Source organism: Eptesicus fuscus, chromosome 15 (genome assembly GCF_027574615.1).
Source record: "Eptesicus fuscus isolate TK198812 chromosome 15, DD_ASM_mEF_20220401, whole genome shotgun sequence".
In the NCBI taxonomy this organism is placed as follows: domain Eukaryota; kingdom Metazoa; phylum Chordata; class Mammalia; order Chiroptera; family Vespertilionidae; genus Eptesicus; species Eptesicus fuscus.
In genome coordinates this window covers 22,082,839-22,099,890 of record NC_072487.1, presented here as the reverse complement: position 1 = coordinate 22,099,890, position 17,052 = coordinate 22,082,839, and the positions used below count along the sequence as shown (strand labels likewise).

At 40.6% G+C, this 17,052-nt stretch overlaps 1 protein-coding gene across 1 annotated transcript in view; it reads right to left on the bottom strand.

Moving 5' to 3' along the window:
• Window positions 1-17,052, bottom strand: part of TTC39B (tetratricopeptide repeat domain 39B) — a 116,462-nt gene that overhangs the window by 34,115 nt on the left and 65,295 nt on the right. The window contains exons 4-8 of the mRNA XM_054727659.1: window positions 13,085-13,195; window positions 10,480-10,611; window positions 9,459-9,535; window positions 5,602-5,669; window positions 2,368-2,432 (exon numbers count right to left, since the gene is read on the bottom strand). Coding sequence (XP_054583634.1) covers window positions 2,368-2,432; window positions 5,602-5,669; window positions 9,459-9,535; window positions 10,480-10,611; window positions 13,085-13,195 — 453 coding nt within the window. The remainder of the gene's footprint in view (window positions 1-2,367; window positions 2,433-5,601; window positions 5,670-9,458; window positions 9,536-10,479; window positions 10,612-13,084; window positions 13,196-17,052) is intronic.

Genomic DNA, 17,052 nt, shown 5'->3' with positions numbered 1-17,052 from the left:
TAATATTGAATCAATGTTAGTTTCTTGATTTTAATAACTGTACTGTGGTTCTATAAGATGTTAAGTTTTGTGAAACTGAGTAAAGAATATCTGAAAATTCTTATAAAAATTCTAAAATTATTTTAAAGTGAAAAAATTAAAAAAACACACAAATGTTTAAAGGTCTTCATACTTTAGGATTATAAAAAAACACTTTCCTATGTTTTATTAGTATTCTTTTTTAAATATTCTAATATTAAATCTATATGGAATTTATTTTTGCATAGTCATTTTTTCAAAATGAAGACCAATTTCCCCAAAATCATTTGTTAAAGTCGCCATCTTCCTCCATTGTTTTGAAAGAGATTTATGTATGTGTAGGAATTTAGTATATTTTAATACACACAAGTGTGTGTACACGTGAATACACACACATGACGCATCTGTTTCAAAACCCCATGTTCCATTCCACTCGTATATGTCTGTGCCTTTATAAGATTATTTTAATTTCTTCAGTTTTTTAAGTTTTGATGATTAGAAGCAATCAATTTTAACATTCATTTATATCTTCTAAAAATATTTTGAGAGAAAAACTAAAAGAGTTTATCAGAATCCCACAATCCATCCCCCTCCAGCGTTTTTGAATAAAATATAATTTTATAAAATCATTTTGGGTAAAAGTATCTCTAAAAATACTAAATGCTTCAGTCTGAAAATACACAGGAAAAAAATGAAGAACACCAAAAATGGTAGCTATATGGGTACGTAAAGAAGACTCTAATATAAAGACTGTTTCAACAAAAGATTGGCACTGCATTGTGAGGTTTATAATATGCATATGTGTACTATCATCAGAGTAATATAAAAGACAGCAGGTGGAATATGAAACTATACTTTTGCAAAGTTCTTATATTTTATGTGTAATGGTACAATATTAACTCTATGTTGACCGTGACAAGAAGTATATTGCAATCACTAGAGCAACTATTAAAAAATCAAAGATGGCTATAGCTGGGAAAATAGAAGGAGTATTTATTTTTTAATTTATTAAAGCAAAAGAAGGGGAGAAACAAATGAGGCAAAGTGAAAAAACAAAATGGTAGTCACAAGTGCAAACATATTGTCATACTGAGTAAAAACGCAGGACACAATGATGCACAGCTACAAGAAATGCAATTTAAATATTTTTTAAAAGGTTTAAAGTAATGGAATATATGCCACACAGACACTAATTGTAAAATAGCATGAATAGCTGTATTAATATCAGGGTGGAAAAAGATTTCAAGACAAGGAATATTACAAGGAGTTAAGTAGGGACAATTCATACTTATAAAAAGGTTAATTTATTGGGAAAATAAACCAATTAAAAATATATAAGCCTAACAACAGAGTTTCTAAATATACAAAGCAAACATTGATGTAACTAAAGGGAGAAATAAATGACTCCAGAATCAAAGTTAGAGAATTTTAACATTGTGAGTAAATGATAAAACCATTAGATAAAAATCAGAAAGGTTGCAGAAGCCATGAACAATACCATGGTCTACCTTAATTGAACATCTGAATCACTGCAGAAATTCTACTGGGCAATGCTGCTCTAGAGGCTGGGCCAAAGATATACCTGTTATTTTAAATGTATGGACTGTTTTTAGAAGAGAGATACTAAGATTATCTAAACACAAATTATCAGCTAATGTTTAGCTGTTTTCCCTTAACCTTTTGCACTCAGATGTCGAGATTAAAATTACTCTTTGAATGTATCAATAATTTGAAATATAAAAAAATCCAAATAAATAAGTTTGTATGAAAAGAAACTCCAGTTTTTTTATTCTACTGCCGCGCTTTGTAAAATCTGGGGTATTTAAAAAATTAATTCCCGAGTAGAATAAAGGAATCGAGAAAAAAGCAAGCGAGTACAAAGGGTTAAAAATTACATTGAAATTGAAATTCTATTGTCCTATAGCAATCAATTAGTAAACCAGAAATCAAGTGCATTTTTACCAACATCCAATAAAATAAAAAACCCTAGTCATAAATTCTGCAGTACAAAATGGTACATAGTACAGGAATCCTTTAAAAACCACATGATCATGGTCAAAGGTACAAACTTCCAGAGGTAAGATTTAAAAAGCCCACATCTTGCCCTAACTGGTTTGGCTCAGTGGATAGAGCATCGGCCTGCGGACTGAAAGGTCCCAGGTTCGATTCCGGTCAAGGGCATGTACCTTGGTTGTGAGCACATCCCCAGTAGGAGGTGTGCAAGAGGCAGCTGATCGATGTTTCTCTCTCATTGATGTTTCTAGCTCTCTATTCCTCTCTGTACAAAATCAATAAAATATATTTAAAAAATAAATAAATAAAAAGCCCACATCTTAAATTTTAACTTACTTATATATATGGTAACTCGTTCTAATTTTGAGTCCACCTTTGATGAAGTTGATCATATTTTCATCCTGAAAACAATTCAATTAAATAATTAGATCATTTAGCAAGAGATTCTTAAACCTTCCCCACAGCTATATAGTTGTGTGATCTGAACAAGATACCATCTTTTGAGAAAATCATTTTTTAAATTAAAACATTCTTATTATTTTATATTTGAAATACCATTTTTCTTCCAAGTTAGAGGACAACAGAAAGGAAACATTTTTTAAATCCTCAAATTACTTTAAGTAATTAAAGAAATAACTCTCACAATTAGGGGCCATATAGGTGAATACAAACCTACTTGAATGAGCAACTTTCTTCTTGGTTCAATAGAATCCAAAATGGTTGGCTTTAGGAATATGATCTAAGGCAGGGGTCCTCAAACTTTTTAAACAGGGGGCCAGTTCACTGTCCCTCAGACCGTTGGAGGGCCGGACTATAGTTTAAAAAAAAAACTATGAACAAATTCCTATGCACACAGCACATATCTTATTTTGAAGTAAAAAAACAAAACGGCAAAAACACCCGCATGTGGCCCGCGGGCCGTAGTTTGAGGACGCCTGATCTAAGGCCTTTCCTGTCCCTGTCCATCATACTGAAGCCAATGGGATTACGGTTCTTTTTTCACAGGGTATTTTAATAGGCAGAGACCATTTATCATTGTGAATGCCATTCATATACATTTCCAAACTAAAAATAACTGTTCTGGATTCTAAATTTGTTGTCAATAATATGAAGTTTTGTTTTTGCGGGGGGAAACACACTTCTCTTTGCCTAATGGTCATCAAGCATCAAATTGAGGCAGTTGGCCTAAATGAATGGCATTTTTAGACTCAGCATTCTAAGGTTCCAAGAGTCTCTTTAAAAAGCATACCAAATAACTGCTTGAAGGAAGTTACTACAGGGTAGCAAAAGGAGGTTTACAGTTGTCTGTATGGTAAATAATACAATAAATAATAATACAAGAATAAATGCTGTTTTGTGTACTCACAACTGTAAACCTACTTTTGTCCCACCTGGTATAATAGATGATGCAAATGGAGATGGCCCCATGTTTCCCATTTCCAAGAATACTTTTCTAAGCTATTGATATCAGAAAGATGCTCTGGTATTTATCTCCTGTGCACTTGAACAACGTCTGAAGCAAAAGAAAAAATGACTTCAGTTTAGTAATTTCAAGAGATACTTAAATATTTAACATTTAAATTATTATAATATTAATAAATACAAAATTTACTACACAACTTTTATCATTGTATTTTAAGGCATTTTATGATTACACAAATTGCAATAATGGCCAGAAAAAAATTGCTTAAATTAGATTAAAATCTGCCTCAAATAAGAATATTTCATTTCATGATTCACCAAACTTTGGCTGAATGCCTATTTTACACCAGGGCACCCGAATGCAAAATTAGACGAAAGCAATGCAATGTGCTCAGGGATGGAGGAATGCATACGGATGGAGACATGCACAGCAGGATGCTATAACAGCACAAAGGTGGGAGGGCTGGAGGACGGGAGGTATCAGTGCTTAAAGCACATGTGTACTCACACCGCGCACACACACAATGATTAGGAAGTAGCCTGGTGAAGAAAGGCAAAGCAGATGTAAACTTCGCAAGCAAAGGAAAAGTCAGTGGGAAGACGAGAAAGCATTACAGGTCACGGGGTGCTTGGCCATCCTCAGCACTGCTGCAGAAATCTACAGCAAAGGGAATGACGAAGGAGTAAGAAAGCCACCTCTACCCAGGCCACTCAAATATGCAACATACCTGCCACCTGAGGCCATTGGGAAGAGGGAGTAGGGAACTTGGGAGAGATACTGGTTTAGTTTGAAAAAGCCTCCTCCATTTCTGGTATTCTAATACAGAACCACTGCTGTAGTCCGTGAGAACTACTCCAGGCTGAAGCAGAGGAATGACAAGGTGAGGTTCTCCTCTCTGAGAGGGTGCTCAATTGCACAATGGAGAATGAGCGGGAGGTCAGAGAAATTAGAGTCACTGGGTTGCTGTCCAGCCCGGGAACAGCTGAGGCGCACCTCCACTGGACAATTACAGTCAGAAGAAAGAGGAAGAGATGGAGCTGCTAACTCTTCCCAAGGTAACAGAGGCATGACCATGAGACTGACTGGATACGGAGGAGTGCGGAAGAGGAAAACCATGGATAGCTCCCGGACGTTTGATTACAAGTATCCAAGCGTAACATAAGCCTTCAAATCATAGATTTGACGATCAAATCCCCATTTGGGAAACACATCAGAAAAAAGCGAAGGCCTCCGTGACTAACATCAGGTTTATTTACTAAGGCAGGAAGACTTGTTTTCAATCAGCCTTCATAATATGTTGGATTTTAGGACACAGGGTCATGGGCCCGATGGATTCAATTTTGCCGAACCAGAATCCAACCTAAGAAGTCAACCTCCAGCAAAAGAGAAAAGCAATTCTCAATACAATGTGAAACATTGAGATTGAGGAAGATTCTTTTCATATTACAGCTGAATTTCTGCCTCTTACAATCTCCACCCCACGGCTGCCCCGCGGTGCCCATCACCGCCACCCATGTTTCTTAGAAGCTTTGGGAGATACAAGGATAGGTACTGGTGGCAACAGTCCCTAGAGGTGAAATGAAAATGCCTCCTAAGGAAATGATTCATGGTTTTGTTAGTAGACTTTTTAAAAATGCTCATTCAAAGGAAGAACTAAAAACAAGCCAGGGGAATGACAATAGGAAGAGGGAGAAAAATAAAATCTGAAGTATGCATGAAAAGTGTGGCTCTCGATGCATGCATAACTGAGCTTTGCTGAAGCATCTGATGCAAGAAGGGAATGGCCAAGGACTAAGGAAGCCTTTTATGCCCGGGCCACTGCTGTGTGCCGCCCTCTACCAATAAGAGCAAGCTCAGAGGGAGAGAGAAGCTGTTTTCATACAGAGGAGCATCCTGAAATTAGGTGTGGTACTTGCAAGACAGTTTCTTTAAAAGGCAGTAGTTTCCAGTAGACTGAAGTTTGAAACAGACTCTAAGTACATGTGAATAGGAATAAAGCTCCCTGGTTTATCAGAAGAACAAGTATCTTTCATTGCAACTCTTAAGTCAAAAGAACTGACGCGCTGACATCAAAGGAGCCATGTTTTTTCTATGGCGTTCTGGCAGGCTACCCCAGCAATATGGACTCTCAAGCAAAGGTTCATTACCTGCACAAACGTGAGTGCTGCTTTCTGTAGGAGACACTCGGCATAACAGATTTCGGCATGCATTTCCTCTATTAAAAAAAAACACAAATAAAATCATATTAAGGAAAATCCCAGGTCCACAGTAATTGCTCAGAGATGTTCAGAAAAGACTGGTAGATAAATTAACCCAAGAGAAATGCAAAACCCTAGATCGCCCTGATGCTTCCGTAAAAGTGGAAGGATGACTTCCGTTCTCAAGTCTCTCCGCAAGATTTTCCCAGAATGTGCAAACTGGCTCAGGAAAGTCATCTTATGGTTCCATTCAAATATGAGGGTAAGGAGTCGGGCCGTTAGTTTCAGGGACCCGAACTCAGCTCACAAGAGGAAACCAAAATTCAAAAGCATTAAAACAAAAACAGAAAACCACTTATTTTTATTAAGAATATTCAAGTTTAACACAGTTATAAAGATTGAAAAAAACTAACTTACATTTGTGAATTCAAGCTTCTAAAATCTGAAGGTGCGATCATCATGGCAATGATCAGACACATTAGTAACCTGAGAACAGCCATTCTCTAGAGCTCTGTGAAAAGGAACTGCCCTGTGTGCACACGTCATGGCCCCTACACACAAAAGATGTGAAAAACGCACGAGCCAGGTTTTAGGCTATTTTGATGGCTGTGACACCGAGCACGGGAACAGAGCCCTGGCACGGGGGCTCTGTGCAGCTTGCATATCCCAGGGGCACGTGGAGCGCCTCAAACACTGGGTCTATCCTCCCAAACAAGCCGTTACACTTGCAGAGATTGGGGGGAAGCAGAGAATCTTTGCATTTTTGCATCAAAAACATCAGCAGATTCCTGTTTTATCCCTGACAGACAAACGGGTAGTAAATGAGCTTGGGGAGTTTAACCGCCTGGGTTGGAGGAGAATATTGCCAAGTACTTAGTGGTAGGACCTCAAGAAAGCTCCCGGCCCCTCTCTGCTGGTGTCCTCCTGTGCGGCCTGGCTACAACGTCTGTGCTTCAGTGCTCAGGAACCCCGTGAGCTGCTGCGTGTGGAGCTCACCATTCAGAGAAGCACTTGATACATATATACAGCAGGACATTGTGTGTGTCGTACTGAAAACTAGGGTGTTTCCATGCTAGTGGAAAAGCTGCTGAATTAAACTGGATAAGAACTATTGCTTTTATTTACACACCAGACCCCCGACCTCACACACACACACACACACACGCACACACACACACACACACTACACACCACTGGTTTTTCACAAATGGGTTCAACGTCCGGCCATGCTCATATTCCACAGATTGAATTTACAAAAAAGCAACTCTGCAGCTAAGATCGCCCACGAGCACCCATAAGGATGGGGCCACACCTGAGGAGTGATGGCCTGTGCACATCCCGGCAGCATCGACAGGGTCTCAGTCCTTCGAAACACCCCACCTCCACGTGTGCTTTTGGGCTTCCCCAGTGTATTCAGTCGATAAAAACTGGCAACTTCTATTTGTAGAGTCACCTGACTATCCCCTCCCCCAGGTACACTTGTAACGCAGTGGGTATGGTTAGGAACTATTCACTTTGAAAGCCTGCTCAGTAACCCAGACTGCTGGCGTGGGGCGGGTGCCGAGGGGGAAGCTGCCGTAGGGCGAGGGAAGTGCCGATCACCTGCAGGTGTGCCTGTGGCTGAAGCACCAGGTGCAAAGGGAGGCATGGCCTCTGAGTCTGGAAGTGTAAGTCGGAGCTAAATTATGGACAACCCTGAATGTCAGAGTCAGGGCTCGATTCGGGAGGCAATGGTGAGTCCTCGCAGAGATCTGAGCAGAAGGGTGGCAGGGTCAGGGTTAAGTTAAAGACAGACCAATCTATCAGCAGCTAAAGGATGTAAGCAGAAAGCAGAGATAAAAGGCAAGGACGTTTGAACTCTATGCACTATACATACATATTCTTCACATTAAATCCCTCTCACATCCTAAGCACTGCCTATAAGTATGTGTTCCTCAAGGCAATCTGAAAGCCATTCAGGGCACTATGCCAGCCACGAGAGAAGGACGGGAGTGTTCCATGTTAAACCCACGAAAAGTTTAATTAACTGTATTTCCTCCTGCACACAACCAGCCACTCAAGGATGTAAATGAAAATTACCAAGAGGAAAAACAAATCACATGCTAAAGCTACAATGTTTTGACACGCTCCCTTGAACACAAAGTCTGTCTGGGTTGCAGTGGCAGCCAAATTCATTAGGAATAAATGCAACTTAATTTGTGAAAGCCTTATTTCTTCACAATTTCTTAGTTCACTGAAGGAAATATCTTCACTTTGCATTGAAATGTTAGCTAAGTTATAAGTACTTTTATACTTCAGGTATAAAAGTCCAGACTCAGGGGCCAGACCTCCCTTTACACCTATATTTCAGAATAGGCTACAGTCATAAGTTCACTTACTTTTTTAACTTACGATTTTTTAAATTAATTTTTATTTTTTAGAGCCGTTTTACTAGTAGACTCACAGCAAAATTGCGTGCATGGTACCGATTTCCCACATGGCCTCTACCCCCGCACATGCATAGTCTCTCCCACTATCAACAATCCTCCCCTCCCCGGTGACACATTTGTTACAATTGATGAACCTCCACTGACGACATAATCACCCCAAGTCCATAGTTTACACGAGGTTTCAGTCTTGGTGTTGCACGTTCTCTACGTTTGGACAAACGTACAATGACATGTATTCACCACTATGGTATCCTACAGGTGCCTCAGTCCCTAAAAATCCTCCATGTTCTACCTATTCACGCCCCCACCTGATCCCCCGGCAGCCACTGATCTCTTCACTCTCTCCACAGTTTTGCCTTTTACCGAATGTCATATACTTAGAGTCATACAGTATGTAGCCTTTTCCGATTGGTGTCTTCCACTTAGTAATATGCATTTAAGGTTCTTCCATGTCTTCCCATGATGTCATGGCTCTTTCTTATTCTTAGTGCTAAATAATATTCCATTGTCTGGATGTTTATTTATCCGCTCACCTACAGGAAGACATCTTGGTTGCTTACAAGTTTGGGCATTTATGAATAAAGCTGCTATAAACATTCATCTGCAGGTTTTTGTATAGACATAAAGTTTCAGCTCTTTGAGGAAGTATTAAGGAGAGCGGCTACTGGATCATATGGCAAAAGTATGTTTCGTTTCATAAGAGACTGCCAGACTAGCCTCCAAAGTGGCTGTACCATTCTGCATTCCCATCAGCCATGAAGGAGAGTCCCCGAGGCTCCACATCCTTGCCAGCATTTCCTGTGGTCAGTGTTCCAGATTTTGGACATTCTAACAGGTGTGTAGTAGTGTCTCATTGTTGTTTACTTTTTAGTATTTAGTAAAAAGTATTCCAGATTTTCTAAAGTGCTATGTCCAAAGACATAAGAAAAAGATCAGAAAACAGCACCATCTATTGTCAAGATCTCTAACGCAGGAACAATTCAACATTTCCCTTATCCGTATAAGACACATTCTATGACCTTTTCTACACGTCTACAGGAGAAAGTTTGGGTTACAGAGGAAAGAACTATGGCTTAGGGAAAGGTATATATATATATACATATATATATATATATAATGCAATTCTATGCTTGCAAAAATGAATGATACTTGAACAACTATAAACACCCCATGTCTGCCTTGTGTATATTTATATATATATATATACACGGAAAAGTCTGCAAGGCTTCAAAACCTTAGTTACTTCTGGAAGGTATGATGGGGAAGAGAAAAAGACAATACTTTATATGATATATTTAAGTATTGGATCTTATGAGCATGATCCTGTTTCAATTTTTCAAAGAAAGGAAAAAATGTAATCTTTTAAATGACTCTTACCTTCGGTCATCTGTTCCAATGATCCTCTAGAAAGAAGACTTGAGAAAGATTCTACAACCGTGCTTTTTTTCCTATATCTGCATAGAATAAGGAGGAGGGAAGGAAAGAGGAAGAAGAAGTAACAAGAAATTAGCCCGAGCTCATTTTCACTCAACGTTCACTTCAGTCACAATCACACCAGAGAGTCCTGAAGGCAGCCAGAGCTCAACACCACCGTCCCCAGGGCAGAGACCACCCTTGTCAGCCCTGCAGCCTCACCTCCCAGCACCGGGCTGGCATGCGGGGGCACTCAACCCCTGATCGCTGAACACGTGAGTGGACAGACCCGCACAAAACAGTGACCCCAACCTGCCAAGCACCTCCCCTGATCTGTGGCTGAACTCAGCATTTCTGTGGTAAGACTCACCACAGATAAAGAATGAACGTAAGAGTGCAATACTTGAAAGCTCTCTCTTCATGTGTGGGGCTTGCCACAAAATTAGGTGAGTATGTAATTCCACCAAGGTTAAAATTCACCAATGCTAGCTAACAGCTTTTGCTAGGGTCTTCCTATGGACACAGAGCAAAGATTAAAATAAAATTGAAAACCCATCTCATTTTCACCAACTACATTTTTTGTAAGCAAATAAAACATTCCTTTCTGAATTGGCAGCCTCCCCTACAAAAAGAAGAACGTGCCTTGCTTGGCCTGGTTCGGGTTGCGGCACGTAAGCTCACCACAGGGAGACCCTGGGGCGGCTTGCTGCTAACCCCACTGAAATCTCAGCCCTGCTGGGTACTTCAAGTTACCACAAATGCCACGCATTTGGCCAAACGAGAAGCATACTCTAATTCCTAATAGGGATTTTTGTCTCTATTACATAAAACTACATCAGGCCGAGAAAGCTCTGAAGCTCAAGTCCTTGTCTTACAACTGTGGCCAACTTCCAACAGCTCTCAGTCAGGCAAACAGCATGCATTTGATCACACAGACATAGAGGTTTATAGTCATATCTCAAGCATGTAATTACTGAGTTCATACTTTTGGCAGGTTTGTAAGGCGTCCCTCATGGCAGAAATGCCATTTTGGATGTCCTGTTGCTCGAAGGTCATGATGGCCTGCAATACCACAATGGTACTGTAGCCCAAGGCATGGTACATGCTGTCCTTAGCCCTGGGGGCAACACAGGGAATTAGCACATTTCAATTCAAACTGGAAAGCATTCAGGTCTAGTCTGATAGTCATCATGAGAAATCCTAATACATGCATGTCTTGACTTTCACAGTGACAATCTTGACTCCTGTGCCATAGTCCCTGAAAGAATAGGGACTGTAAAAGAAGGGCCCTAAAACACTCCCGTATTGAGGATTTAGCGATTTAAGCTCACAGAGGCAGCACAGAACACTGCAGGTTGAAACAGAGAGACGAGATGCTTTTCCCTGTTTCAGCACAAGGGGGCAGCCTGCGGGTTCATTTCCTAGAAAACGTTTCAAAGCAAACCGCTTTTCCCCAGTTGAACCAGGGGCAGTGTACTACTGCCTTTAGCTCTGATATAAGAGCTACAATAAAAGCCACTAGAAATATATTTTGTGACAGATTCTGATTTTTTTTTTTTTGAAAGATAAAGACTCATTAAAAATTGTCCCCTCTCTGCCCTAGCCGGTTTTGTTCAGTGGATAGAGCGTCAGCCTGCGGATCAAAGGGCCCCGGGGTAAGATTCTGGCCAAGGGTTTATACCTTGGTTGCAGGCTCCTCCCCAGCCCAGGCCCTGGTCAGGGCTTGTGTAGGAGGCAGCCAATCGATGTGTTTCTCTCACATCCATGTTTCTCTCTGTCTTTCCCTCTTTCTTCCCTAAAAAAATCAATGAAAAAATATCCTCGAGTGAAGATTAACAACAACAACAAAATTGTCCCCTTTTCTCTTCCCAGCCAGAAGCAACATTTTTGCAATAAAGTTAGGTAGGCAGAAAAAAGCACATTTTAAACTCCATTGCTAATCTAATCCCGTTATCTGAGATTCCTGATTAAAGTTCTTGATAATTCACATTACCAGTGAGAATCACTTAGATTCTTAAGAAGGTCAGTTACTCCTGATATATGACAGACACCCCAGATTCTCAGGCTGTAAAAAAACCTCACCATCACTTTTCTCAAAACTTCTTAAGTTATGTTAATTATTTATAAGATGTAAAATATCAATGCACGATTCTGTTTTTAATTCAAATATAATCACAAAAGCCTGCTGCTGTGCAAAACAAGTGCAAGCCACTTTATTCTCTTCCCCCACGGAGATAGTCTAAACATCCTTCAGTAATTTGCAGCTTGTCCTGAACGGTGAGGGCACTGGTTGTTCAAAAAGACCGCAAGGAGTAAGAGCCAAAGTTAATCAGTAACTGGGGTTTTAAACCTCGTATTTAAACCGGAAGGTCCTCCAAGAGGAAAAAAAGTATTCAAGTAGGAAAAATATATTCTTAAGAGTGACAACTGCATAAAGATCAGAGAATCTATAGCTCCATTAAATACAATTCTAAATCATTTATTTTCATTCCATATTATGTCCAGCTGATTTCAGTGGCATAGAAAAAAAAGGAGACGTGTTTGACTAAAAAAGAAGGAGGTAAGCAGGCAGGCTGAGAGAGGAGAGACAAAGAAAAAAATACAGACAGACAGAGAGAAGACAGGGAAAGGTAGAGACACAAGATATAGAGAGATGGAGAAGTCATTGGGCGAAAAGGTAGGAGACAGGCAAGGTAGAGGTTGCGAGACAAGCGATGGAGACAGCACTGGACAATTTCTGTAGGCTACGGGCTTCACCATCTATTTTAACATATGTTCCTAACCTCTGAAATGCTAATTGACCAAGATCATCTAAATCTGAATAGAACTGCCTTCGCAGTTTCTCAGTAGGTAAATCCATTTCTAAGATTCAAGGTCAAGGACAAGAATCACATCACCATACTGATGGCTCAAAAGAATAAGATTCCCACTTTTGTTCCCAGCTAAGCTTCTAGAAAATTATGATATGAGGTCTAAGCTTAACCCAAGGAAGTGACTGTGTCTGAAGAAACAATGTCAGAGTAAGCATTCCTGTCAAGCTACAGTCACACCACGGGGTTGGGGACTGTGGTCAAAGTGAGGCCTAATAAGAAGGCTGAGCACGGAGTGGGGGGGGAGGGGGAGGAGGAATTAACAGGTACTATTAATTGAAATTAAGTTGTTTAACCTAAGTTTATCACATAAGCAGCGAGTCCCTATAATATTTATATCATTTTAAATTTATTAGCACTTGCGATTAGCATTTTCTTGTTCTTCCCTTTCCCAATTCAAAGGAAACTCTTCTCCATTATATTTAAGGTTAAGAGGAACATCCGTAAAAATAGTTCATCGATGAAAGCAAAATGGAGCTCTACAAAACTACATAAATGACATTATTTAAACAAGTATAGAAATTAAAGGATGAGAAAAAATCAGAAATTTTCTACTGAGTAAAGTTGAAAAGACAGATTTCTTAACTGGATATTAAGAGGTCTCAAATATTTAGGTGGAAATACAAATAAATTAACTGACAAGTAAGACATAAAAGACATGAATATCATCAAAAACATGTGAAAAAATATATTTTACCTAAAAGAAATAAAGTTAATTACCATGGTTGAAGCAATTCTAAGGCATCTTTAAATCTGTTATTCAGAAATAATTTCAGTGCCACTTCACATTCTTCCAGGCCATTCTTGAGATCCATCTTGGTTGATGATGACCTAAAGATCAAGAAAAAAAATATATGTAATTTCTATACTTTTTACTATTAGCAAGTTGTCTCAGGGAGAGTGTGTGTGTGTGTGTGTGTGTGTGTGTGTGTGTACACACGTACTTTGCATACAGATAGGCTAAAATTCTAACTCTGCCACTTACTAGCAGTGTCTTGAACCTCTGGGAGCTGACTTTCTCATCTGTAAAATGGGACACCACACCCTACTTCATGGGGCCATTGTGAGGATGGAGTTAATGACAAATATGGCTCATAGCAAACAGTGAATAAATGATAGTTATGCCCTCTCCCCCTCCCCCCCCATTACTCCTCCACAAGTAGAGGAACTACTTTTTTCATGGGAGAGGCCAAGGTTATTTGCTTTAGTTTGGTTATATAAAGGGGAGAAATGTGCTTCAGTGGAAAACTGAACTGTCTAAGGGAGACCCCTCCTAGTTACTTGCTTTTGATTTTATGGGAGTTTTCTTATAACTCTGTGAATTGTAAGTAACTGATAGCAATGCAAACTATTTGTTGTCTATAGACATATCAATTTAGTCCAGGCCAGTAGAGGTTCAACTGACTTACCTCCAGTGTAAAAGAAACTAGTTGTTCCTGAATTTACACATTCATTTCAACACTTTTTAGTCCATATAAATTTGTGCTGTCTTCATTTCTCCTTTGAATCTGCTATAACATCTGCCTAGTTCCTTCATTGATTAATGAGTTAAGTAAAGCCTTTCAAATGCGGTGATTTCTGTATCTCTATGAGAGTTATCATTATACACTATTTGAAAATTATCTGCTAATGATTATTGATAGAAATATCAATAAGTAAGCAAATGAGTAGTACAATTTATTTCAAAGTACTTAAAGTTGAATTGCCATGCCTCCAACCTCTCCAAATAAATTCTTTCAAGCATGAAAACAAAATCTTACCAGTTACTCATCTACCAGATATGGGTTCTGAAGGTTCTACAGGAAATGGTCCTACGCCTCCAAAACTTCTCAGGGCTGGTTCCTTCCTGTTATTCAGATCTTAGCTCAAGAAGCATCAACTCAGAACTGCCTCAGTGATCCGACCCATACTGTCTCGCTGTTTTTTCACTCCACACCACTTATTACTATCCCCAGTATCCCATGCAGCATTTTAGACATGTCTGTCTTTCTTCTCTAGAACATAAATGCAAGGAGGTTGTTCTAGTCACTGCTGTGCCACCAGTATCTTCAGTAAAATCTAGAACATAGTACATACTCATTCAATATTGTTGAGCTGGTGGGTGGGTAGGTGGCTAGGTAAAGCTGATCTGGGTAGGAACACAGAATTCCTCACGCCTAGAGCTTGAAGGTGGTGCAGAAATGAGACAAGTTTTTGGTGGAAGGGTAGCTGAAGAGCTGAAAGTTAATGATGGTTAATTTTACGTGTCAACTTGACTGGACTAAAGGGATGTCCAAGCAGCTGGTAAGACACTATTTCTGGATGTGTCTGTGAAGGGTGTTTCTAGAAGAGACTAGCTGTTGAATTGGTGAATTGAGTAAAGCAGATGGCCCTCCCCAGTGTGGGTGGGCATCATCCAATCCACGGAGGGCCCAACTAGAACAAAAAGCAGAGAAACAGTGGATGTGGATGCTCTCTGTTTGAGCTGGGCCATCCACATTCTGCTCTCTTGAGCTCCTGGTTCTCAATCCTACAGACCTGAATGAATTGCACCACTGGCTTTGATGGTTCCACAGCTCACAAAGAGCAGGCCTCCATAATTACGTGAGCCAATTCCCAAGACAACTCTCCTCATCTATATATCCTATTGGTCCTGATTCTCTGAAGAACCCTGAAAAATCCAGAACTGTTTGCTCTTGAGTATCCAGTGACTACAGAGGCCAAATATGAATGCTAGTTCACAAACCTCTCTCAGGAAGATTTGCACAAGACAGTTGCTTGATACCTCCCTTCAGTCCATCACCATGTTTGGTCAGTGTTACTTCCTGAACATCTCTTGGATTTACCTTGTTTCACCTCCACTGCCCAGTCCAACTGAGCTGTCATTTGCTGCCTGGTGTCTACAGACACATTTCACCCATCTCCTACCCCTACCTCTCACCCCAGTCAGACCTCCGCCTAGAATTCATTCAACTAATATTTATGGAGCTCTAAGTGTGTGCCAGGCACCCTTGTAGGGGCTGGAATATAACAATAAACAAGACACACAGGCCCTAACCGGTCTGGCTCAGTGGATAGAGCATCGGCCTGCGGACTGAAGGGTCCCAGGCTCAATTCCGGTCAAGGGCATGTACATTGGTTGCGGGCACATCCTCAGTAGGGGGTGTGCAGGAGGCAGCTGATTGATGTTTCTCTCTCATCTATGTTTCTAACTCTCTATCCCTCTCCCTTCCTCTCTGTAAAAAAATTAATAAAATATATTTTTTAAAAAAGACACACAGGATGCGGGGCTCTAAAGTAGCTTCCATTCTCCTAGAGTAGGGTGCAGACTTAAACGAGAAGACCTGTAGCTAAGATCATCTCAGGCTGGGTTAGACAGTCTGGGCAAGAAACTGGTTTGGGAAGATGGGTGGGTAAGGCCCACCATTAATGAGGATGGTCATGGAAAGCTCTCCAAAAGGGTGACCTCTGAGAGCTGTAATATGGACCCAGCCATGAGAATATCTAGGTTGAAGGGAGAGGGGGAGATTCTAAGCTGGGAATATAATAAGCAAGGCAGAGAGTGAGAGAAGATGAGGACAGCAACCAGGCAGAAACAAGAAATCATAGTGGCAGAAAGGTGGGTTTTATTCTAAGAACAAAAAGAAATTCTTAGCTCAGAAATCTCCATTCCCTTTCTAACCACCCCTTCAACTATGAGGTTTTCCAGTTTTACCACCTCCCACCCCATTCTCTTACTCTTCTCTCCCACCACTTCTCTCAGCTTACAGCTCAGCTTTTATTGCAAGGAGATGGGCTGTGAACAAATACTGGCCCCCTTGCCAAAGGACAATCGCCCCTGCATCTCAGCAGGCCACAATCACCAGGAGGACCCACTCAGATGCCCAGCTTACAGGGATAAACAAAAGTGGGAGCTCAGCACCTCCAAACACAGTCAACTCAACCCTTCTAAGCAGTTTACTAAGATGTTCACATGAAGTTAAGAATCACTGCCCGTATCCCCAGAATACCAATGCTACCAGGTGTTTTGCACAGAATGACCAGGAGAGCGAATTGAATCTCAGCGGGAACTTCTCAGCATCTCTGGAGTCAGTTCTCTCCATGTCCATTGCCATCACATTAACTGAGACCCTTCTCACTTCCAGTCAAGAATGCCTTCCCGACCGTGCTGCTTTGATTCCATGGTTCTCAAACTTCAGCGTGCAAAACACTTACCTGGAGGGCTTGTTATAAACCAACGCACCGCTGAGCCCCACCCACCAGCATTCCTGACTCAGTTGGCCTGGGAAAGGCCCAACAAGTTCCCAAACAATTCTAATTTTGCTTTCCTTCATCCTGCACACCACTCTCACACTGCTCTTCCTAAAACAGATGTTTAATCACTCTGCCTCCTTAGGTTAAGAACCAAAGGGGCTGCCCGTATCTACCAGAGGAAGTTCAAACACTTCTGCCCAGACCTCACCACACCTGTCCAATCAGATCAGAACGAAGAGTATGGCTATTTGAAAACAGACAAGTATCTTGCAAGAGGCTCATCAGCATGCATTCTCCTCAAGCCTGACGTGATATAATGAGAATTCCTGCACTGGACACCGGAAGTCAGCGTTGCCATTCTCTAGCCATGAGATAGATCTTCATTCAGAAAGTCATCTATCTTCCCTGAGTCCACTGCCTCCTCACCTTTTACCAGTAAACGCCCTCCCATTTCA